Source organism: Thamnophis elegans, chromosome 7, assembly GCF_009769535.1.
Source record: "Thamnophis elegans isolate rThaEle1 chromosome 7, rThaEle1.pri, whole genome shotgun sequence".
Taxonomy (NCBI): domain Eukaryota; kingdom Metazoa; phylum Chordata; class Lepidosauria; order Squamata; family Colubridae; genus Thamnophis; species Thamnophis elegans.
Genome location: NC_045547.1, coordinates 43,234,498 through 43,255,702, shown reverse-complemented (window position 1 = coordinate 43,255,702; position 21,205 = coordinate 43,234,498). Strand labels below are relative to the sequence as shown.

Sequence of the window (21,205 nt, the reverse complement as noted above, 5' to 3'; positions counted from 1 at the left end):
GCTATCATTATTGCTATTGGAGCCATTAATCTAAATGGGAGAGAAGGCAGATGTGGCTTGTCTTTCTGAAATCTAGTTAGGGCAGAGGAGTTTCTTTCCTTCACAGACATGTAGCCATGTAGGTTGGGTTTTGCATCAACTAGGTAGAGGGAAGATGGGGTGACATGTGAAACTCCTTTTTCCATGTTGCATACAGGTAGCCCTCAATTTATGACCACAATTGGGACCAGAATTTTCACCCCTAAGAAAAGTGGTCGTTAAATGAATCATGCCCAGTCTTGTGACCTATTTTGCTGTGGTTGTTAAGTGAATCACGTGAATGTTAAGTAAAGCTGGCTTTCCTGTTGACTCTGCTTGTCAGACCTAGCTAGGAAAGCAGCAAATGGCAATCATGTGATCCTGGGACACTGCAACTGGCATGGATACCTGCCAGTTGCCAAGCACCTGAATTTTGATCATGTGACTGTGGTGAATACATTCAAGTACCAATTGTAAGTCCCTTTTTTCAAATCTTTGTAATTTCAAACGATCACTAAACAAATAGTTTAAAGTCAAGGACTACCTGTAATAATGCTTATTCCCAAAAAGAATAGTGTAATGGAAATGAATCTATGTATGCATACAGAATTTAATTCTTTTTCTGTTACATTCAGGATATGTGGAAGTACAGAACCTGTCTTCATTGTTTGTGCAGCTAAAAACTAAATTTGGTTTAAAAATCCAGTTTGCTAAAGATGGCAAAAGAGTGTATATTCAACTCAGAGCTGAGTGGAAGAGCAGAACTATGGGTCTCTGCGGAACCTATAATGGAAATCTGAGAGACGATTTTCTGTGAGTTGGATTTACAAGTGAATAATTCTGGTCATTTGCACTGGTTAAAGTATAAAACGCATGCTGCAACTTGTTACAACCCCACCCCCCAATTTTTTTAAATTCAGAGAAGCCCTATTTTGACAGATGCTTTCGTATTTCATTTATAAAAATAATCTGACTGTAGATATAAAGTAAAGAAATAATAATAAACACATCTAAAATTACAAAAGGCAATAAAATGTTATCAGATAGAACAGATTAAAGCCATTTTAAAGGAGAGCAAAAATAACAGACTCAGACAAAAACCAGCAACACAATTCAGCAAATGTTTAGTGGATCAAAGGAAACTGCAGTTGGCATGGAAACTTATAAGTTTAAATAGAAACTACAAATAAGCAGGGAGGGAATTAGATGTTCTCTTTTTCACAAGCACTCTGAAGTTATCAGTATATTATAACAATTAAAAATGACTCTAGGTACTCTTTTTACCAACCTTTGACTTATGCTGATGGTCAACAGAATGTACTTAGGGAAAAATAGAAATGGAAGCATTATAAACTTGGACAAAAGTAGCTGTCTTGTTTGTTTCGGTACACTCTTAAGAATAGTTTTCAATTTTTATTTTTACTTGCTTGTTCATTTCTTATAAGACATCCTGAATTATCATTGTTATGTACAGAGGTTTTTCTTAGGAGTTGTGTTTACAGGGTCTTCCATATTACATCATATACATGATTATATTATTGCAGTTTTAAAAGCCAGAGGACATTTATATAGCCTTCTAAATACAAAGTGTTCTTGAAGATGGTGACGAAGATTCTCTGTCATCCAGGCAGAGTTTCCTGGAAATTGAGCCATGCCAACTGGACTTTTGTGTTTTGGTTTGAAATGTTTTGCTGCTTATCCAAGTAGCTGAAGAAGTTAATTGGATAAGCAGCAAAACATTTCAGACCAAAAAAGAAATGAAGTCCAGTTGCCATGACTAAACTTCCAGTGTTCTCTCAAATGGACACATAAAATTGTACTCATAATAAACTATCATTATTGCTATTGGAGCCATTAATTTAAATGGGAGAGAAGGCAGATGTGGCTTGTCTTTCTGAAATCTAGTTAGGGCAGAGGAGTTTCTTTCCTTCACAGACATGTAGCCATGTAGGTTGGGTTTTGCATCAACTCGGGAGAGGGGAGATGGGGTGACATGTAAAATTCAGGAGATATATTAGCATCAAAGAATATTATCCCCCAGATAATTAGATGCAAGGGAATGCTGCTCTTGATTGTCCTCTCTGTAGCTGGGCCATTGTGAGAAAATTTCTAAGATCTGGAAGACAACATCATAGATTTACCTGATGCTCTGGGCACAGAAATGAAATAGTATCCATCCATCCATCCATCCATCCACCCACCCACCCATCCATATATTATATAACTATCATCTCTACAGTATATGATACATACAGACACACATAGACACACACGCTGACGCAGTATATAGAGTCCTACAAAGAAGATGACATTTGTATAATTGCTGTGCTAATATATAGTACTTCAAAATATAGACTGAGAAACTGACATGGTCAACATATGCAGCACAGTAAAACTGGAAATGTTCAGCTGAAGTTCTGGCCAGCATGCTCCCCTCTTGGTATTAATGTGAAGTCAAATCAATCAATCTATACAACCATCATGTTAACACAGAACTTTTCCTTATGGGCATATCTCAGAAGACAACAGAATATTCCATATTAAACATATTTTCCTGGACAGCTTGATTCTTTTGTTTAATCATTCTCATTTTTCCCCTTAGTTCCCCATCAGGAATGATTGAAGGAACCCCACAACTTCATGCTAATGCATGGAAGATTTCATCAGCATGTCACATGCCTGTCAACATTCCTGTAGTTGATCCTTGCAACGTTAATCAACAAAATGGTACATTTTTCATTTATTTGGAGATTTTTAATCTAAAGCTTATCATAGTTGCATTACTAGATTACAAGTCTTGTTTGGTGTCTGAATTTTCCCCTACTTTCTGATGTTTTAAAACATCAAACTATTCCTTTAATCTTTGTTTAATATTTTTAGTAAAGGCAACACTGTCTATTTGTTTACTCATTACTTTAAATGGTCATGAAGATGTTTTACTTACTATGGTTTAATCCCTTTTAGGTCAGTGGAATGGGACTATGTTGATATATTGGGATGTATTACATTTTAATCAATATCTAGTTTTACAGTAGTATCTAATGTGTGTGTGTGTTTGTGCATGTGTGTGTGTATGCTATTTACTTTTGGATTTCTAACTAATAAACAAGATAAATTTTTTCATGTCAATTTTTCATAGTTGCATATGCATCCCATTGTGATCTCATCAATCAAGAACTCTTTGCTCCATGTCACATATACATCAGTCCAGATTTATATTATCAGCTATGTCGCTTTGATGCTTGTAAATGTGGGAGAAGTTGCTTGTGCAATGCATTTGCACACTATGCTTATATTTGCAGCAAACATGGGATTACTATAGATTTCAGATCTCATGTTTCATACTGTGGTAAGTAAAACAGAAATGAGAATACCAACCAAATAGGACCTGATCTGAATTCCTTTATTTCTTAATCAAGTCTATAATGTGAAGCTGGTTATTATGTTGAATCAAAGTAGATATTCGAAATGTATGAGATTATCCGTGTATAGTAAAAAGTAGCTAATTTAAGATATCTTTAACCCAATTTACTGTACCTCTACAGAAGAAAAAATTCTGACACCTTTAGCTTCCTATTGCCTAATAAATACAGCTACATGTCTATCCCCCATGCAAAATCTACATTGGTCTTGGTGTACTGAGAATGGGAGTGAATGTGCATGTGTTCAAATTAGGTGATTTAAAATGCAGCGTTGTCTGAATGACTTATATTTCTAACTTGAAATTAGGATTTTCTTGGAGACCCCATGGGAGAAAAGCTGCCTGGCATGTATTTATGATTAAACACTTCCCCCCTGCCACCATTCTGCTAAATGTTGCTTTATGAATACCTGTGTTTGTCTGCCACCTAGGGGTGGGATTCTACCAGTTCTGGCAGGTTCGGGTGAACCTGTAGCTCCGAAGATCAGCTTGGAGCGAACCAGTTCGCTCCCAGGAGCAAGTAGGCCCGCCTGCCCCTGCACTTTACCTACCTTTATCTTCTCAGCTGAGTCACAGAGTGGATTGCCACACCTCAGCTGTTTTCCTCCCCAAGGAGCAATCTGAAAGCTAAGTATTCTCTAAGTTGTGCATGCGCGCGCAGTGCGCATCCTGGCAAAGTGCACGTTCAGTTAACTGGTTATTAAATTGATAGGATCCCACCCCTGCTACCACCTATTATATGTAACCAAGTTCTCAAGCAAAGTTTCTGGAGGGCAATCTGTTCTAACCTAGAGTAGGCTTAACTGAGAAAAAAAGAGAAGATTTTGTGCTATATTTTGTATAGAATTTCTGATATTCCTGCAATTTGATGTATCTCCCTAGCATTAGCATGCAGAAGTGGAATGCTGTATCACCCATGTTCCTCCTTCTGTGAACACTCCTGTTCTTCCCTTTCTCTTGTGGACGCTTGTGATAATGACTGCGCTGAAGGCTGTAACTGCCCTGAAGGAAAATACTTCGAAGAATCTATTAATTTTTGCGTGCCAATGTAAGCTATAGCAAATTTAGTTAAATGCATTTTTAAACTAGCACAAAGCCATGCTATTGTGACTCTGTGTTTAAGAGGAAGAAACAGTGAGGTTTGGCATGATGTCTCTGCTCAATTGCCCCATTTGGAGAAAAGGGTTAGGGTTAGGATTAAAAATGCAAAAGAATGCAACCAATATGATCAGATGACTCAAATATTTTTCCTATCAGAAAAAGTTAGAACATTTGAGACTTCCATAGTTTAGAGAAAAGGCAACTGAGGAAAAACATGATTGAGGTGTATAAAAGCCATGGTGGCACAGTAGTTAGAATGCAATATTGTGGACTGATTCTGCTGACCGCCAGCTGACTGCCAGCAGTTTGATTCTCACTGGCTCAAGGTTATCTCAGTTGCCCATCCTTTTGAGGCAATAAAATGTGGATACAGATTGTTGGGGCCAATATGCTGACTCTGTAAACCGCTTAGAGAGGACTGTAAAGCACTGTGACGCCAGTATATAAATCTAAGTCCTGTTGCTGTTGCTATGGTCAGGCAAATCTTTCTCTCCAACTCACAAAGCAGAATCAAGTCATCCAATGAAGCTGATTACTAAATATAGGAACAAAAGGATGCAGTTTTTCATTCAGCATATAATTAACCTTTGTCATTCATTATCACAAAATTATGATGGTAGACAATAATTTGGATGGCTTTAGAGAAAATTGAATAAATTCTTGGAGGACAGAACTGTTGAGATCTATTTGTCTTGAAGTATTAAAGTTACCCCCAGAATGGATGGGGAGGTGGCTTACCTATCTCAGAGGTATCTGGTTGGTCAACTATAAGAAACTGAACTAAGATGGCTGTTTTTATGTTCTTAAAACAATCTCCTACTAGAATTTGCCTCAGCAGGTGGCAGCACCTAGCTAACCTTAGTTGATCTCAGAACCTAAGCCAGAGCTTCCCAAACTTGAGTAAATTATTCAAAATTGAGTAAAAGTGAGATTTTGGGAGATAACAACATACAAACCCACTGCCCAATCACAACAGTGAGATTTAAACTGACTTAAAGATTTTTACCTACATTACATGAAAAGAATTTTCTGATAAGCAGTTTTGGATAACAAAGGGAAAAAAGTGGGGAGCACATCTTAGACGAAAAAGCTGGTTGGGTGATTTGGACCAGTGATTCTCTCTCAAACAACCCACCTTACAAGATTGGGGTTTTTTTTGGGGGGGGGGGAAATAAGAGGATGAAGAAGTATTAAGTGTATTCGTTGCCTTCAGTTATTCCCAAAGTAAGAAAGGCAAGATAATAACAAATAAATAAAATATATTTTTAAAAAATTAGGCCTAGCTGTCGATGTTATTATAAAGGCAGAAGTTTTCAGCCTGGAGAAATTTTGCCCACACCATCGGGATCATGGTAAGTTTCACATGAAGAATTTCATTTTGACTGAATTTGTAGATTGACTTTTTCTGCATTTAATTTTTGAGTTAGATATAGGCATGTTTTGATTTTATAAAAATTTAGCATGTTTTCCTAAACAATTTCCTGCTTTTTCTTACTTAGTATGATAGTAAAACTGTGAACTATTATGGCAGAATAAAAACTGGCTCATTTTGCCCTCTGGATGCATCTTTCTTAACCACTTAATCACTTCTGTATGATTACTATCCAATATACCAAGTAAACTTATTTTATTATTTGGTCTAGTACAGTAAAAAGGGTTTGTTTATGTTTCTATGGAAATGTAGGCTTATTTTTATATATCAAACCACTTAACCTTCTGTTATACTATACATGTATACTTTATGAACTATAATATTGGCCCTGGCTTTTCTCATCATAATCAGCTGTTTTGAGCTACTATGGTTGGGGAGATTACTGCCAATTTAGTCTATATGCTCTTAAATCTACCATCAGAGTAGATCCCAGTTCAGACATGGACTTTAATATAACCAAGAAATACAGTAGGTAGCCACTGATTTATCTTCAGAATACAGTATGTTTGTCCTGACAGATAAACAAAATGTATGGGAAATCTAGCCCCTTTTCACAGTGGTTATGGGTAGTTTTTGTGTTTTTTTTAAAAATGTTTACGTTCAATGGATAACTGAATTACATGAATCATTACTAGGTATGTAAAGCTAAGGAATTAAATAACATAGATGTAGGGGAAGGAATGATAGAACCTGGAGGTGGAGTTAAAAGAGAGATTAACCTAGTATCCCTATGTAGCCATAAGCAGACAAAGTCCAACCCACTTGAATTCTGTGGATTCTTATCTACAGTAGCTCCAAGAAGGTGCTAACTGCTAGTTGACAGGATTTCTGTGCATATGCTGTTTAGCAGTAAATCACTTTAATTGGACCATGTGTGAACCTGGTCTTTCTTGCCTAATAATAATACAACATTGGAAGCCTTTAATTAAATTAGTATGAAATTTCTAAACATAATGATAGCATCCATCCGCATCCATTAATCCACTGACAAAATAATATATACTGGCAGAACAGATGTTTCTTATTTATACTTCGCAAGCAAACCTATATGCTTCAGAAACCTGGGAAACTCTCATGGAGCTTTGGGGGAGGTTGAGGCAATATCCTTATGAGTGACCGCCAATTCAAGCAATTGTGTTAATAATATACACATTAGCATAATAATATGATGTAATAAGCAGTTCAAATAATGACATCCCTTATTAAACATTTTATTTTGAAATTTTCTTTGACTAGCCAATGTCTAAATGGAACAATGAAATGCAATGAAGCAGCAGCTGACCCAGCAGGTAACTTTCTTGACTCATTTAGAATAACAATTACCAAATAAGTCTTTCTTTTTTGTTATTTGCAGAAATTATGTTCAACATCTAAGGAAGGGATTAAAATTTGTACCCATATATCTAACTGTGCTTACCAAACCTTTTTCTGCATAGCTGTTGTGTAAGCCATTATTTTCAGCCTTACAGTCTTTCTATTTGCCCTTAAACAGAAGAAATATTAGCCACATACAATTTAAGAAAAGGTCTGTAGTAGTGACTGACCCTTATCTAGTTTTAGAAGCTAAAAATGTCGGGCCTGATTAGTACTTGGGTAGGAATCTTCAGAGAAATCCAAAGCTAAAGGCTAGCTAGGAAATTGGGATGGAAAATATCCTAGATAAGTCACAAATGTGTCCATGAAGAATTGAACTCAATTTGAAGAATGCTTAATCTTTTAAAAATTACTATTATATATATTATGTTAGAAGGATATTCAGTTAGGGCATATCACTGGAAATGTAGTGTTAGACGGCAAACCACTAAATTTAATTAATTGGAAATATAAATATAAAATGATTATATAACATTTGCATTTCATATCCATAGTGCATTCATGTCCTGATGGAAAGATCTACTATGACTGCCAATCGCATGTACCTGGCTTGCCATCAGCTGGAATAAACTGTGAACTAACATGTATAAATATTGCTATGAACTTTACCTGTACACCTTCTCCACCATGTTTCAACGGTTGCATCTGTCCCCCTGGGTAAGTGATACCAAAAGTCAGAGCATGGGATATAGCAAATGTATTCAAAGTTCAGTTGAATATATGTTTCTTTGACTACTGTATTATTTTTAATTATTCCCAACTACTCTGAATGCAAAGAGATTTCACAGCACTACTATAGGTTTTCTTTTAGGCAAGAAATTTAATAGATAAGCCTATAGCTTATCAAACGTAGAAATACATTTTCAATGAAAAGTATTCTTTCTGCGAGTTTTAGGGGATGCCTGAAGTAACCAAAATATCAGCTGCAGCCTGATTGAGGATCTGTTTGTCCATTTCACCATAAAGCTATGTGTAAAGATTCCAAGTTCAACTTTCCTGTTTTTCTGTTTTAAAATATATTTACCATGTGACCCAACAGTGATTTCTATAGAACTCAAAACTTATCTCTGCTCTGCTTTTTGACCATTGAGTCAACTAGAATGTGTACACAGAATGTGTATCTGCTGTTTCTATATTAAAAAGATTACAAATATATATGGATAGTTATCCCCATCCCCAAAAAATTATGTTTTTACTATTTCAAAGGATGGCAGAGCATAAAGGAAAATGTTATGTGCCTGATAGTTGTCCATGCATGTGGAAGGATTGGGAATATATGTCAGGTGAAGTGATAGCTACCCCTTGTTATACATGGTAAGTGTGATCATTATACTTTAATGAACTTCAGAACTACATAGGCTGTGACATGGCCATGCATGTGTTCTTTGAGTTAAAATAATTTAACAATGACTGATGACCTTAATTAGGGTTATAACATTGATGGGTTACCATGGCAACTCCAGAAAAATTGGTGGAAAACTCAATCAATCAGTGAAACAATCTATCAGCTGGCATATCCAAGTAGTAAATGTACAAGAGTCTTCACCTTCAAAACTTAATAGCAATTTTTTTTAAATAAAACATTTAAATTATAGATTAATGAATGAAGAAGAAAGTGTTTTTTTAAGTCCACCATATAACATGATGAGTCTTAATCAATCTATCTAGGAATATATCTAGGAATATCATAATAATCATTACAATGCAGAAATATAAATTGACCGTTGTCTTACCTGAACAGTCCTTCTATGGGTGCTGCGAAGGGAATCCAATCATGGGTTAACTTAGCCTTCTAGCCTTGAGACTGAGTATGTAAATTTCAAAGTCACGCCTCCTCTGACTGGACTTCCGTTTCCCTTCAGTTCTTTACGAAGTCCACCGAAGGAGCATTATGTCAATCATCAATCAAGCCGCAGTCATCCGGTACTACATAGTCAAGTCCAGTCAGCAACAAGAAGTCACAGAGTCACGATCAAAACGGAGCCCTGACCAGCCGAAACTGCGGGCGGGTTTGGATTCCCTTCGCAGCACCCATAGAAGGACCGTTCAGGTAAGACAACGGTCATTCTCCTGTGTGCTGCTCCGGGAATCCAATCATGGGATATGCCAAAGCAATTAAGTCCCAGGGCGGGAGCTAGGCTGGTCAGGCTCCTCCGCAGACGGAAGGACCCTTTGCAACACTCTCCGCCCAAAGGACGCCTCAGCCGAGGCAAAGACATCAATCTTGTAGTGGCGAATAAAAGGTGAGGGGGACGCCCAGGTGGCCGCCCTGCAAATCTCTTCTACAGACGCTTGCATCGCCCAGGCCGCTGTGGTGGCCGCACTCCTGGTGGAATGAGGAGTGATTCGCCTTGGAACCGGTCTGGAGTGGGTGTCATACGCCAATGCAATGCAAGCTTTCAACCATCGGCCGATGGTGTGGGAGGACACCTTCTGTCCCATTGAAGACGGCTGGAAGGAGACGAACAGAGCTTCCGATCTTCGGAACGACGCAGTGCGCTTCACATAGCGACGAAGAGCTCTGCGAACATCCAGATGGTGCCACTGGCATTCCTGCGGATGAGACGGGTGAGGACAAAAGTCCGGCAGGACAAGTTCTTGAGTCCTGTGAAACAATGAGTTTATCTTTGGAAGAAAGGTCGGATCCAAACGAAGCACTACCTTGTTCGGGTGGAAGATGCAAAGATCCGCACGAACAGAAAGGGCTGCTAGCTCCGACGCCCTCCTGGCCGATGTTATGGCCACCAGGAAGGCTGTCTTGAGTGTCAATAAACGGAGGCTGATGGAATGGATAGGCTCAAAGGGGGCAGCTGTCAGGGCCCTGAGAACCAAGGTCAAATCCCACGTGGGATAACGGTGTACCATCGGCGGTCGTAAGTTGGAAGCACCCTTAAGGAAGGTTCGAACTCACGAGTGCTGAGATAAGGAGCGGCCTTGGCCACCCCCGACCACCGTCGACAAGGCTGTGACCTGACGGCGAAGCGTGTTTGGCGCCAACCCCTTGTTGAGGCCGGACTGCAAGAAATCCAGAACTTGGGGCACCGAGGCCTTGATGGGATCGACCCCGGTGCGCCGGCACCACCGACAGAAGGCCTGCCAGGTAGCCTCGTAAATACGGGTAGTCGACGGGCGACGGGCCGCTTGAATTGTAGAAATGACTTCGTCCGAATAGTGAAGGGCCGCTAGCATCTCCCGCTCACGTGCCACACGGCTAACTGCAACAGCTGAGGGCCCGGGTGCCGGAGAGCTCCTTGGTTGAGCTGAATCTGGTCGTCCGGAATCCTCCAAGGACGCGAAACGGACAGATGGACGAGGTCCGCGTACCAGGGACGTCTGGGCCACATCGGAGCGACCAGCAGTACTTCCGCCTGTTCTGCCAAGATCTTCTGAATGACCGACGGAAGGATCGGGAGAGGAGGAAAGGCATAAAGAAGGCTGGCTGGCCAACGGCTGCGTAGAGCATCTACTCCCTCCGCCCCCGGAGTCTGGTATCGGGAGTAAAACCGGGGAAGTTGCGCGTTGTGCGGGTGAGCAAACAGATCCACCTTGGGTAGGCCGAAGCGGCGAGAGAGTTCCTGGAAGAGAATGAGGTGGAGCTGCCACTCCCCCTGATCCACAGTCGCTCTGCTCAGCCAGTCCGCCTGAGTGTTGGCTTCGCCCGAGATGTGCTCCGCCCGAATCGATGAGAGTCTGGGCTCTGCCCAATGGAACAACCTTTCCGCTTCCAGCATCAGAGCTCTGGACTGTGTTCCCCCTTGGCGGTTGATGTGGGCCTTGGAGGCCACATTGTCGGTCAAAATTAACACATGGCAATGAGATACAATGTCCCGAAACTCCAGGAGAGCTAGACGGATGGCCCGCAACTCCAGCCAGTTTATGCTGTTCGCCAGCTCCTGATCCGACCAGCGACCTTGGGCCACCCTGTCCAGGGCATGGGCCCCCCATCCAAATAAACTGGCGTCCGTTGTAACTTGAACGCGGTCCGGCTCCTTGAATGGACATCCCCGGAGGAGCCTGGACGACATCCACCAATGCAGGGACCGCCTGGCCTTGCCCGGGAGCTGCACCTTGATGTGGGAATGACTGGTATGCGCTCTCTGGAAGGGCAGCAGAAACCACTGGAGAGGACGCGCATGGAACCTGGCCCAGGGCACCACGCCGATGCAGGAGATCATCTTCCCTAGCAGTTTGGACAGCGACAGCAGCGGTACTCACCGTTGAGATAGCACATGATGCGCCAGGTGGTATATGCTCTGCCTCCTTTCCGGGGACAGGAAAACCTCGCACGACATCGAGTTGATGGTGGTTCCCAGATGGAGGAGGGACGTGGTTGGACGCAGATGGCTCTTGGGCAGGTTGAGGACAAATCCATGGTTTCGCAATGAGTCCATCGTGACCTGTAGGTCTCGGAGGGCCTGATCTCGAGAGGACGACAGCACCAACACGTCGTCTAAATAACAATTGATGCGTATTGGAATTGAGCGAAGGGAGGCTGCCAATACTGCCAGAAGTTTGGTGAACGTGCGCGGGGCCGAGGAGAGGCCGAATGGCAAGGCCCGGTATTGATAATGGCGGCCGTTGAAGTGAAACCGCAGGAACTTCCGATGTGCCGGATGAATGGGCACATGGAGGTACGCTTCTTTGATGTCTATGGAAGTCATCATGTCGCCTTGGCGGATGGAAGCCAATATGCTCTTTAGAGATTGCATTTTGAATTTTTGGTATTTGATATGCTGATTGAGCTGTTTCAAATCTAGGATTGCCCTCCATCCCCCGGAGTTCTTTGGTACTAGGAACAAGATGGAATAAAACCCTAGGCCTTCCTGCCCTTTGGGAACTTGTTCTATGGCCCTGATGGTGAGAAGATGGAATATCTCGGTGTCCATAAGGCGCCGCTTTGACGGGCACCTGGGCACAGGGCACCTGATGAACCTTCTTGGGGGGGATGGATAGAAATTCTAGCGTGAGACCCAAACTCACCACTTGAAGGGCCCAGGCGTCTGACGTGAGCTCCGCCCATTGGTGGGCGAAGGCCAAGAGACGTCCTCCTATGGGCCCTACCTCCTGCGAGTCAGCGGTATCTACGAAAGGATCGGTTGCCCACTCCTCGGAAAGACTGTCTACTCTGCGCCTGACCCTGCTGGTGCCCCCTGTCTCTGGCCCCAGCTCGGTCCTGGCCACGATCCTGTGCCTGGGAGAACCCCCTGGTGTAGCTGGGGACATAGGGGGCGGAAGTAAACCCCGAGTCCCCAGACCGAAAGGGCTGCCGTCTACTATAAGGCTGTGGCTTTCTGGTCACACGGGCGCTTGTGGAGGGAAGCACCTTGCGTTTGTCCCGAGTCTCAATGAGAATGGGATCCAGCACTGAACCAAACAAAGCCCCGCCCTTAAAGGGCGTGGACGCTAGGCGCCACTTAGATTTGACATCAGCTTGCCAGTGGCGGAGCCAGAGCAAGCGGCGAGAAGCCACATTGGAAACCACGGCTCTGGATGCAAATTTTGCCGCGCTAAGGGTGGCATCTGCAGAATACTCTAGGGCCGCAATCAGCTTGGTGACATCCTGATGGAGGCGCAGTTCCTCCGGGTCCAGCCTTTCCTGTAGTTGTCTCAGCCAAACTAAGGAAGTCCTATTAAAGAAGGAAGCTGCAGTAGCTGAGCGCAAGGCCCACGCTGCTGCCTGATGAGTTTTGCGAATGACCGATTCGGCCTTGCGGTCCTCGGCCTTCAATCCTTCTGAAATTTCAGAAGGAATTAACGCCGGTGAAGCAAGAGCAGCAATGGGAGCATCCACCGTGGGAAACTGGAGGAGAGCCTCCAACTCTGGAGAAGATGTGAATAGCTTCCTATCACCAGACCCAGGGGGCTTAACTGCGGTCGGCTCATCCCACTGCTTCTGGATTAAATCAAGAAAAAGCTTGGGGGATGGAATAAAATCCTGCAGAGCCATCTGCTCAGCAAAAAGCCGCTCGGTGGCATCCAGGCCCACAGCAGCACTTTCTGCAGAAATTGCCTCCCCCATGTGGGCGGTAGTCTTGGCCTTATACAGCAGAGACTTGAAAAGAGTGTGCCTGAAGAGCCCAGGGGCAGTAGGCTGATCCATAGGGAGGCCCTCATCACCAGAGAATTCCCTATCCTGGATTTCACCTTCCTCCACTAAGGGAGATTGTGCGCTAAACACAGAGTGTAAAGGGGAAGGAGGATCCGTTTGCAGGATGGATCCCCTTGCACTGCTTGAGGAGCCAGGCCTGAGTAGGCCAGAGTAGGCCTGGAGGCCTGGGATCTACGCGCTAATTCCGCATCCACCCCTCTGGAAATAGCCTCTGAGATCATGCTGTAAAAATCAGCAGGAAGGCCCAAATCCTGGCCCTCCAGAGGCCTGAGGCCTGCAGCTGTGGGGGTGAACGTGGCAGAAGGCCCAGCGCGTGGAGGTGAACGAAGAGAAGCTCCACTAGCCTCCGAAATAATTGGGGGGGATCGAGGCCCGAAAATCCCTACCTCAGGAATAGGGCCCTGGGGAAGCTGAATATCAGGGGACCAACCCTGCTCAACGACCCGCACCGGAGACACAGGTTGCTGAATCAGAACCGGAGGGGAACAAATGGGAGCCCCAGATGCCTTGGGGGGAACCTTGGCTTTGTCTTTGCGTTTGTGCGACTTATCCCGAACAGGAGATGAGGCTCGAGGCCTGCTACTAGAGGCCCTGGTCACGGCCCTACTAGGCCCAGGGCTAGCCCCCCCCTCGCCAGGGGAGCGGGGCTCAGAAACTGCCCCGACAGTACCTTGCACTACCGATTGATCAGCCATGGTATGAACCTGAAAGAGCTCAATCAGCGAAACAAAGGAATGCAATTGAAAAGCACTCGCCAAGAACGCCACGTGGAAGCAGAGACAAAGAGAAGCGACCTCCTTCCTGAGTCAGCAACCTCGAGTGAGGGAAAAGGGAGGGGCGGAAGCAGTGCGCAAACTCAAGCGCGCGAACAAATTCTGCCTTCTCATCCCCAGGCATTATCACGCATGCGTGAAAACGCTTCCAAATAAGGCAACCGGCATCAAAGGCGCGAAATTTAAAGAAACAGCAGGGGGAAATCCCAAACAGCCGATCCATGTAATCCTCCGGCAGCTGCTCCAGCGAGAGCACAAAGGAGGGAGGCGGGGAGGAGGAGAAGACCAGCTCCGACAAGCCACGGCTTCGGATCTGACCGCGCCCGCAGGCGGGTGCTCTCCGGCATGGAAAGCAGCGCTGGGAGACTCAGCTTCCTTGCGCGCTGAACTTAAAGGGAGGACAGGCGGAGAAGCCGTTTGCAGACGGCAAGATCGCCCCACGCTCCAGCTGTAGTAATCCGATATCCCTACAAGGGAAATAGCGAGGGAGGAATCGGCTGGCAGAAAAACTGCCGCCTTACCTCCAATCCAGCAAGAAATCCACAGTGAAAAAACCAAGTAAATCCAGCATTAACCCTGAGAAATTATCAATTAGTCAAGAGAGAATTGAAAATAGGTCTCGTAGGCTTTGGACTGAGTAATAGAACTGAAGGGAAACGGAAGTCCAGTCAGAGGAGGCGTGACTTTGAAATTTACATACTCAGTCTCAAGGCTAGAAGGCTAAGTTAACCCATGATTGGATTCCCGGAGCAGCACACAGGAGAATGTTGAGTTCCAAATGCTTCTTTTAGTATTAAAGTTTTTAAAAACTTCATAAACGATTACATTGCTAGAAACATCAAAATAGTAAGGTTAATTAAAATATGAATGTATATGAGGACTGCCAAAAGGATCCTACCAAACAGCATCATGAACATGCAATTGGCAGGTTTTCAGTACAAGAACATATCAAATGTTGCATCTCAGGCTGAAAATTATTTAATTAATGATGGAGTTTACATTGGAAATGACTGGCAAGAGGAGATCTTGGGACTGTGATGGATGCTTTAAGGGAACCTTGATGCAGCAAGAAATTGCTTTGTGACATATTTATTTAATCCAGTGTCTTCTGTTTATACCAACACTAATAGCATGTAGTGTGTGTGTGTGTGTGTGTGTGTGTGTGTGAGAGAGAGAGAGAGAGAGAGAGAGAGAGAGAGAGAGAGAGAGAGAGAGAGAGAGAGAGAGAATTTCTACTATAGCACCCACCTTATGGAATATTCTCCCTCTTTAGGGCTTTAAAGAGTAACACATCTTAAATTGTCTCATATAAGCAACTGGTAACCAGTTCATTCATTTTCATTCATATGTATAAAACATTTTAATCTAAATGCATCTGAACCAATGAAGCTACCATTTACTCAATTACCTTAGCTAGAAATGGAATATGTGAAATTATCATATAATTAAAAGGATTGTATGGGTCAAAGGAGAGCTTTTTCAATTAAAAAAATCTCTTATCACCGTCTCTTTTAAGCACACAGAGATGAAGTGAATAAAGTGTTGCTTTCCTACCTTGAATTTGAGCTAGCAAAGAAGGGCTAGAGTCTTCAGTCACCCTATCCACATCCTCAGAATCTACAAGTCTATTGGAGATAATTAGAAATTAGATATAAAATATATTCATATAGAATTCACACATGTATAGGATATAAATGGAGATATGGTGGCACAGTAGTTAGAACACAATATTGCAGACTAACTTTGCCACAGTCAGGAGTTCAATCCTGACTGGCTCAAGGTTGACTCAGTCTTCCATCCTTCCCAGCTTGGTAAATTGAGGACCCAGACTGCTCAAAGCACTTTGGGCGATGTGTAAGTCAAAGTTCTAGTGCTAAGTGTTATAAATATATTTGGAAGCTTGCTATTTTATGTTTCATGAAAAAAGAGTGTATATATATTTTTAATACAAAAATCTTGATTCTTCCCGTCACACCACAGTATTTGCCGACGTGGGATATTTAATTGTACATACTATCCTTGTCCTGCTGTATGTACAGTTTATGGAGATCGGCATTATTATACTTTTGATGGACTAGAATATGACTATGTGAGTGACTGTCAAATTTTTTTGATGAAGGTAAGAAGACTTGTTTTGTTTTGCTTTTGCATGTAGAGTAATAAATTCTGTTCAGTAGCTTTTAACAGTTATGTCGATAGAATTTACCCTGTTTACTTCAAATTACAAAATAGTATCAGTGCAAGCCTTTCAACATTTTAGGTTCTTCTCTTTTTCCTGCTTTATGTATTTAATATGATTATTTTTTCCTGTCAATAAAATAACATTTTCAGTTGCCACATCACAGATTTCTAATGAAACCAGATCAACTGACAGCAACCTTATTTTTTATGTAGTATAGCCTTTATTGTCATTGCACATCATGTATACAATGAAATTGGTTGTGAAATTGTTATGAAAACTTGATACTCATAAAGTACCAGGCTTCAATTTTAAGCAAGAATTTGCTTTACTTTCTATGTTTCTTAGTAGTTATTAGACTTTTACAGCCACCTGGATTGGAATGATTAATTCAACAAACAAGTTTTGATGAGGAAGATAAAATTAGCAGACTGCAAAAATTCTAGCCAGTACTCTACTTCCAAATGCCTACTTGTATGTAGGCAAATTAAGCCAGCAAGATTTTGTACATTTTCTTGTGCTTTTTCTGCCTCTTTAATGAAGGCAAGGTGTTTCTATCTGTTGATTGCTTGGAAGTTGCTTTAGAGCACTTATCATATTGAGTACCAGCAATCAATTCTCATAACAGCAGATCTTAATCTGATACCTAAAAATAATTTATTTGATCGATACAAGCATAAAAGAAATATAAGAATTTATCTATTTATTTTGTTTCTCTATCTATCTATCTATCTATCTATCTATCTATCTATCTATCTATCTATCTATCTATCTATCTATCTATCTATCTACATGGTCAAAGCTGAATATTTTTGTATTCTGTTTTTATTTTTTCCAGTTTTTATTTATTTCTTCTTGTATACAGGTGTACTGTATATCTCAACTGTTCCTGGTAATAACCAAACACGTAAAATACCCACAGCAAATCACTTTAAATTTAATTGATCAAATTAAACTAAATTAAAAATAATAATAAAGCTATATATCATCATAATAACAAGCAACATTTAGTTTTTGTTTAACTAAAAGATCTTTATCAGGTTCTGTCACTGAAACTTTAGTATGCACAGACAATTGACTTACAAATGCATGATGTACAAGAAAATTAAACCAGTTTTAACTGGTTAGCCAACATTCAAAGAAAACACATTGCTACATAGCTTTCACATTCTCTTTTAGGTGTGAAAAATTTCTAACTAAGGAGAATTCCAATAGGGTCACCTTTTCTATGGCATAAAATAGACTCTCCAACCAGTCAGAATTATCTGTAGGAATAAGGAGAGAGAACAAATGATAAAATATTCATCACAATATTGTGACATTACCTAAATTATAATTGCCTAAAATTGGCATACAAGCATAAGGAGTTTACATTATAATGTTGTGACACCCATTTTGTCACAATTTGTCACATTTGCCAAATGCAGAGTCTAAACGTATGGAAAGCAGCAACTCCACCAGCAAAGTTAATGATGTGTAGTGGAAGCTTGCAATATATATCTATGTCTTTTTGAAGTATGGCTAATGCTTATAAAGCAAATTCATAATTTCTCAGGTATATGATTTGCATATAAGCAACTTCCTTGGGGTATCAAAAGTTCTAAAGTTTAGGGAAGAAGTTGGCATTCATTAAAAAAAAAGATAAGTCCTCATTGCCTACAACTCTTTTATCTAACAAGCAAGATGACACAAGCGATGAAATTATTGTCTGTGTGGAATGATGCTATTAGAATTAGCCTTTTTTATTTTTTATATGTGCAGTTCCCACCTCTCTAAAAGCTTTTGCAAATGTTGCATTTTTGGGGGAAAAAGAAAGAACAATAATTTCAAATAAATAACTAATTTGTTCTTAGTATTTGGGCCATATGCAACTGTTGAAGGATTTCTTGGCTTTACAAAAAGTTCATAAATTGTAGTGTAAGCTGGGTATTCTCAGACTATAACAAACTACATCTTCATAGGAGAGATTTGGCAAAGCAAATTCCAGGCAAAGAGAGGTAGCAGGATCATCTACTCTATATGAATCATATATGGCCAAGTAAAGAAACAATACTTAAAAAAACTTCAGGCTTACATCATTGCATTCTTTCACCACCAGCTGTCTAGATAGTTAATCTATGTTTATTAATCATTTAGATAGAATCAATTTTCAACAATATGGTTGTCACATTCACCTGGCACTTAAATAGCAAAGCTATTTCTGCAGAGTGAACAAACATGCAATAAAGAGGGTGTGGACTCATAATGTGGTGTTTGAGATACAGTATATAGCCACCAAATATTATCATTGAACTAATTGCTTTCACAATAGAATTTTCTTAACTCCAGTCTCCATCTTTATTTATGTATTTCTTTGCTTTGTAATTGCTGTCTGTGTGTTTACTTAGCAGTATTTGATTTGGCCATGAGCCTTTTGGAATCTGAATCATTTTACTTCACCTGTTCCCTTTTGAGTGATTGTTATAGCCTACTGTAGAAAAGAGGCGTAACACTTTAATAAAGTTTAATAAGTTCCATCTGCTTGTTTTAAGAAGAAAGATCTAGGGGAGGTGAATTGGAAATCTTAATATGCTTTTAAATATAAGTTGCAAAACAGCTAATTATACTTTGTCATTACTTAACTTGATTTTAATTAAAATAGCTTAATATGCTCTGATTATGGGCTGTCCAATCTTTTACTGTACTATCAGATAATCCTGATACAAAATTGTTTATTGCATGACACAAACTATCATGATACCTTGGTATTCAAAACTTCCTGGATTGGTAGTTGAGTCAGTATTGGCCATGGGTATATATATGGAATGATATACCTGATGTAGCCCTCTAATTTAGAGACAAAACAAAAACAGAGGAGTTTATGAAAAAACTTCTCTGCATAAGGCTCTATAAAAGGCTCTTACCTATGAATATTTGTCAAGTGATTGTTTCACCCTGATTATTGCCAGGGCTGCCCTTGTTTTATAAGCATATAAAATTATATCATCTACCTGTTTAATCAGTCAGGCATACAACATATGATTCCCATAGACACCCCTTTTGTAATTTTAAATTATTTTGAAGTATTTTAAGACAGCTGGAAACAAGTAGGCAGCAATTTCTAGCTCTATAGTTATTTTCAAGAATTATTCTAGGCCTTTATAGGCCTGTAAATATTCTTTAAACATATCAATTTAATTCTAAGTTGTTGCAATGCAATGCTTCAGTTAGAAGTTATGTTCACTGACCAGAGAAAAAAGGATAAGTACCAACAATAATGTGGTATTGTGTCTTAATAGTTGCATTGCATTCAGCCCCAGTTCCAAACACATACATCAGTGTCCAAAGTTTCTCAATCTGGTCTTCATAGTCATTGTAAATACATTTTACAGTTTCTGTAATAATGATTGTAGAGTGAAGGCTCTGTGGTGAAAGAGATTGAACAATGCCATAGTTCTGCCTTACCTGCCTGTGAAATGAATCTCTCTTAACATTGTCAGAAAAACAGTGGAAAATTACTGATAGGGTATATTGAGTTTCATTGCAATAAATTAATTCATTTTACAGATTGTTAAAACTTCATATTAATGACAGTTTCTCAAGCCAAATAAGTTGGGGTTTTTTTGTTTCTCTATTTGTGAGAAATATTCTGTTTTTCTGCCATTGGATGTCTAGTGCAATTCATTAATATGACAAATTAATTAAATTAATTTCCCAATAGCTGGGAATAATATAATTTTTCTGAATAATACCAATTTTTAAAGGAAATATTTCTAAAAATGTTTGTTGCTTTAAGTTTTTGAATTTAACTAGCTATAACTAGTTGTCTTGTTTTGGAGGACTGTAATGGTCTGGATTAAAGTTTGATAAGCCCTCTTCATAAGCCCTGTAAAAATAGCATTTATTTCAAATATCTAATATTTTTAAACAAAAGTTTATTAAATTGTCTCCTGCAATCTTCCAGACCAAAGATGTGGGTGGAAGGAAAGTTAGATTTTCCCATTGTATAAAACTGGAGGAAAAATAAGATTAACATCTATGGGAGAGAATAATAACAGTGGCTCTTTTGTTGTTTTTCTCTCCCTAGAATGACGTATTAGAAAAGACTGCAGATATCACTATTGCCAACTATAGTTTTGAAAAGGAAGGCATTTGCAGAGTGTGAGGCACATGGGAGGAGGTACCTTTCAGATATACAGCAAGCAATTATTTGAACTTGCAAAACTTATTAAAAAATAGTATAAAACTTAGGCTTACAGTTTAAAATACTGCTAGCTCTCTTTTAGTTTTGTATGAAAGGAAGCAAAATTACTTTTATTTAGTTTAATAACTATACTACTAAAACTCTCCTGTCACCTTCAATTGGGCAAAATGGTGCATCACAGGGCAACAATTATTGAATCAATATATCTCAAATGGGCTAACTTAAAGAATGGGGCAATTACTCCTCTAGGATTGAAATTTCAAGGATCTCCAGATCTGTTGTATTGGCAAGTTTGGGCCATTGAAACACTGCTCTCGTCAGCCTTGGTCACATGATCATGATTTACAACGCTCCCTGCTTAGCTTCCCACTAGAAAAATCAATGGAAGTCACCCCAACTCCCACTGTTTTTCTGCCTGCCTGTGATCATTCTGTTTATTAGTTTAAGTAAGGAAATATCTTTAAAACAATGATCCAATAGGGATGGATCTGTTACAGTGCGATCTGCATCTTTTCTTCCTTAAATATTTCACCATGATTGATAAATATTCTTACTGATTTCTTCCTAAATATCCTAATGATCTTCTTGAGAAATCTTCAGTCATGGTTAAGTTTA

At 40.5% G+C, this 21,205-nt stretch overlaps 1 protein-coding gene across 1 annotated transcript in view; it reads left to right on the top strand.

Annotated features, from left to right (window-relative positions):
- The window catches only part of OTOGL (otogelin like), a 105,287-nt gene that overhangs the window by 21,912 nt on the left and 62,170 nt on the right, over positions 1–21,205 (top strand). The window contains exons 16-24 of the mRNA XM_032221176.1: positions 654–831; positions 2,621–2,745; positions 3,158–3,367; positions 4,322–4,487; positions 5,818–5,892; positions 7,209–7,261; positions 7,841–8,003; positions 8,553–8,660; positions 16,209–16,347. Coding sequence (XP_032077067.1) covers positions 654–831; positions 2,621–2,745; positions 3,158–3,367; positions 4,322–4,487; positions 5,818–5,892; positions 7,209–7,261; positions 7,841–8,003; positions 8,553–8,660; positions 16,209–16,347 — 1,217 coding nt within the window. The remainder of the gene's footprint in view (positions 1–653; positions 832–2,620; positions 2,746–3,157; positions 3,368–4,321; positions 4,488–5,817; positions 5,893–7,208; positions 7,262–7,840; positions 8,004–8,552; positions 8,661–16,208; positions 16,348–21,205) is intronic.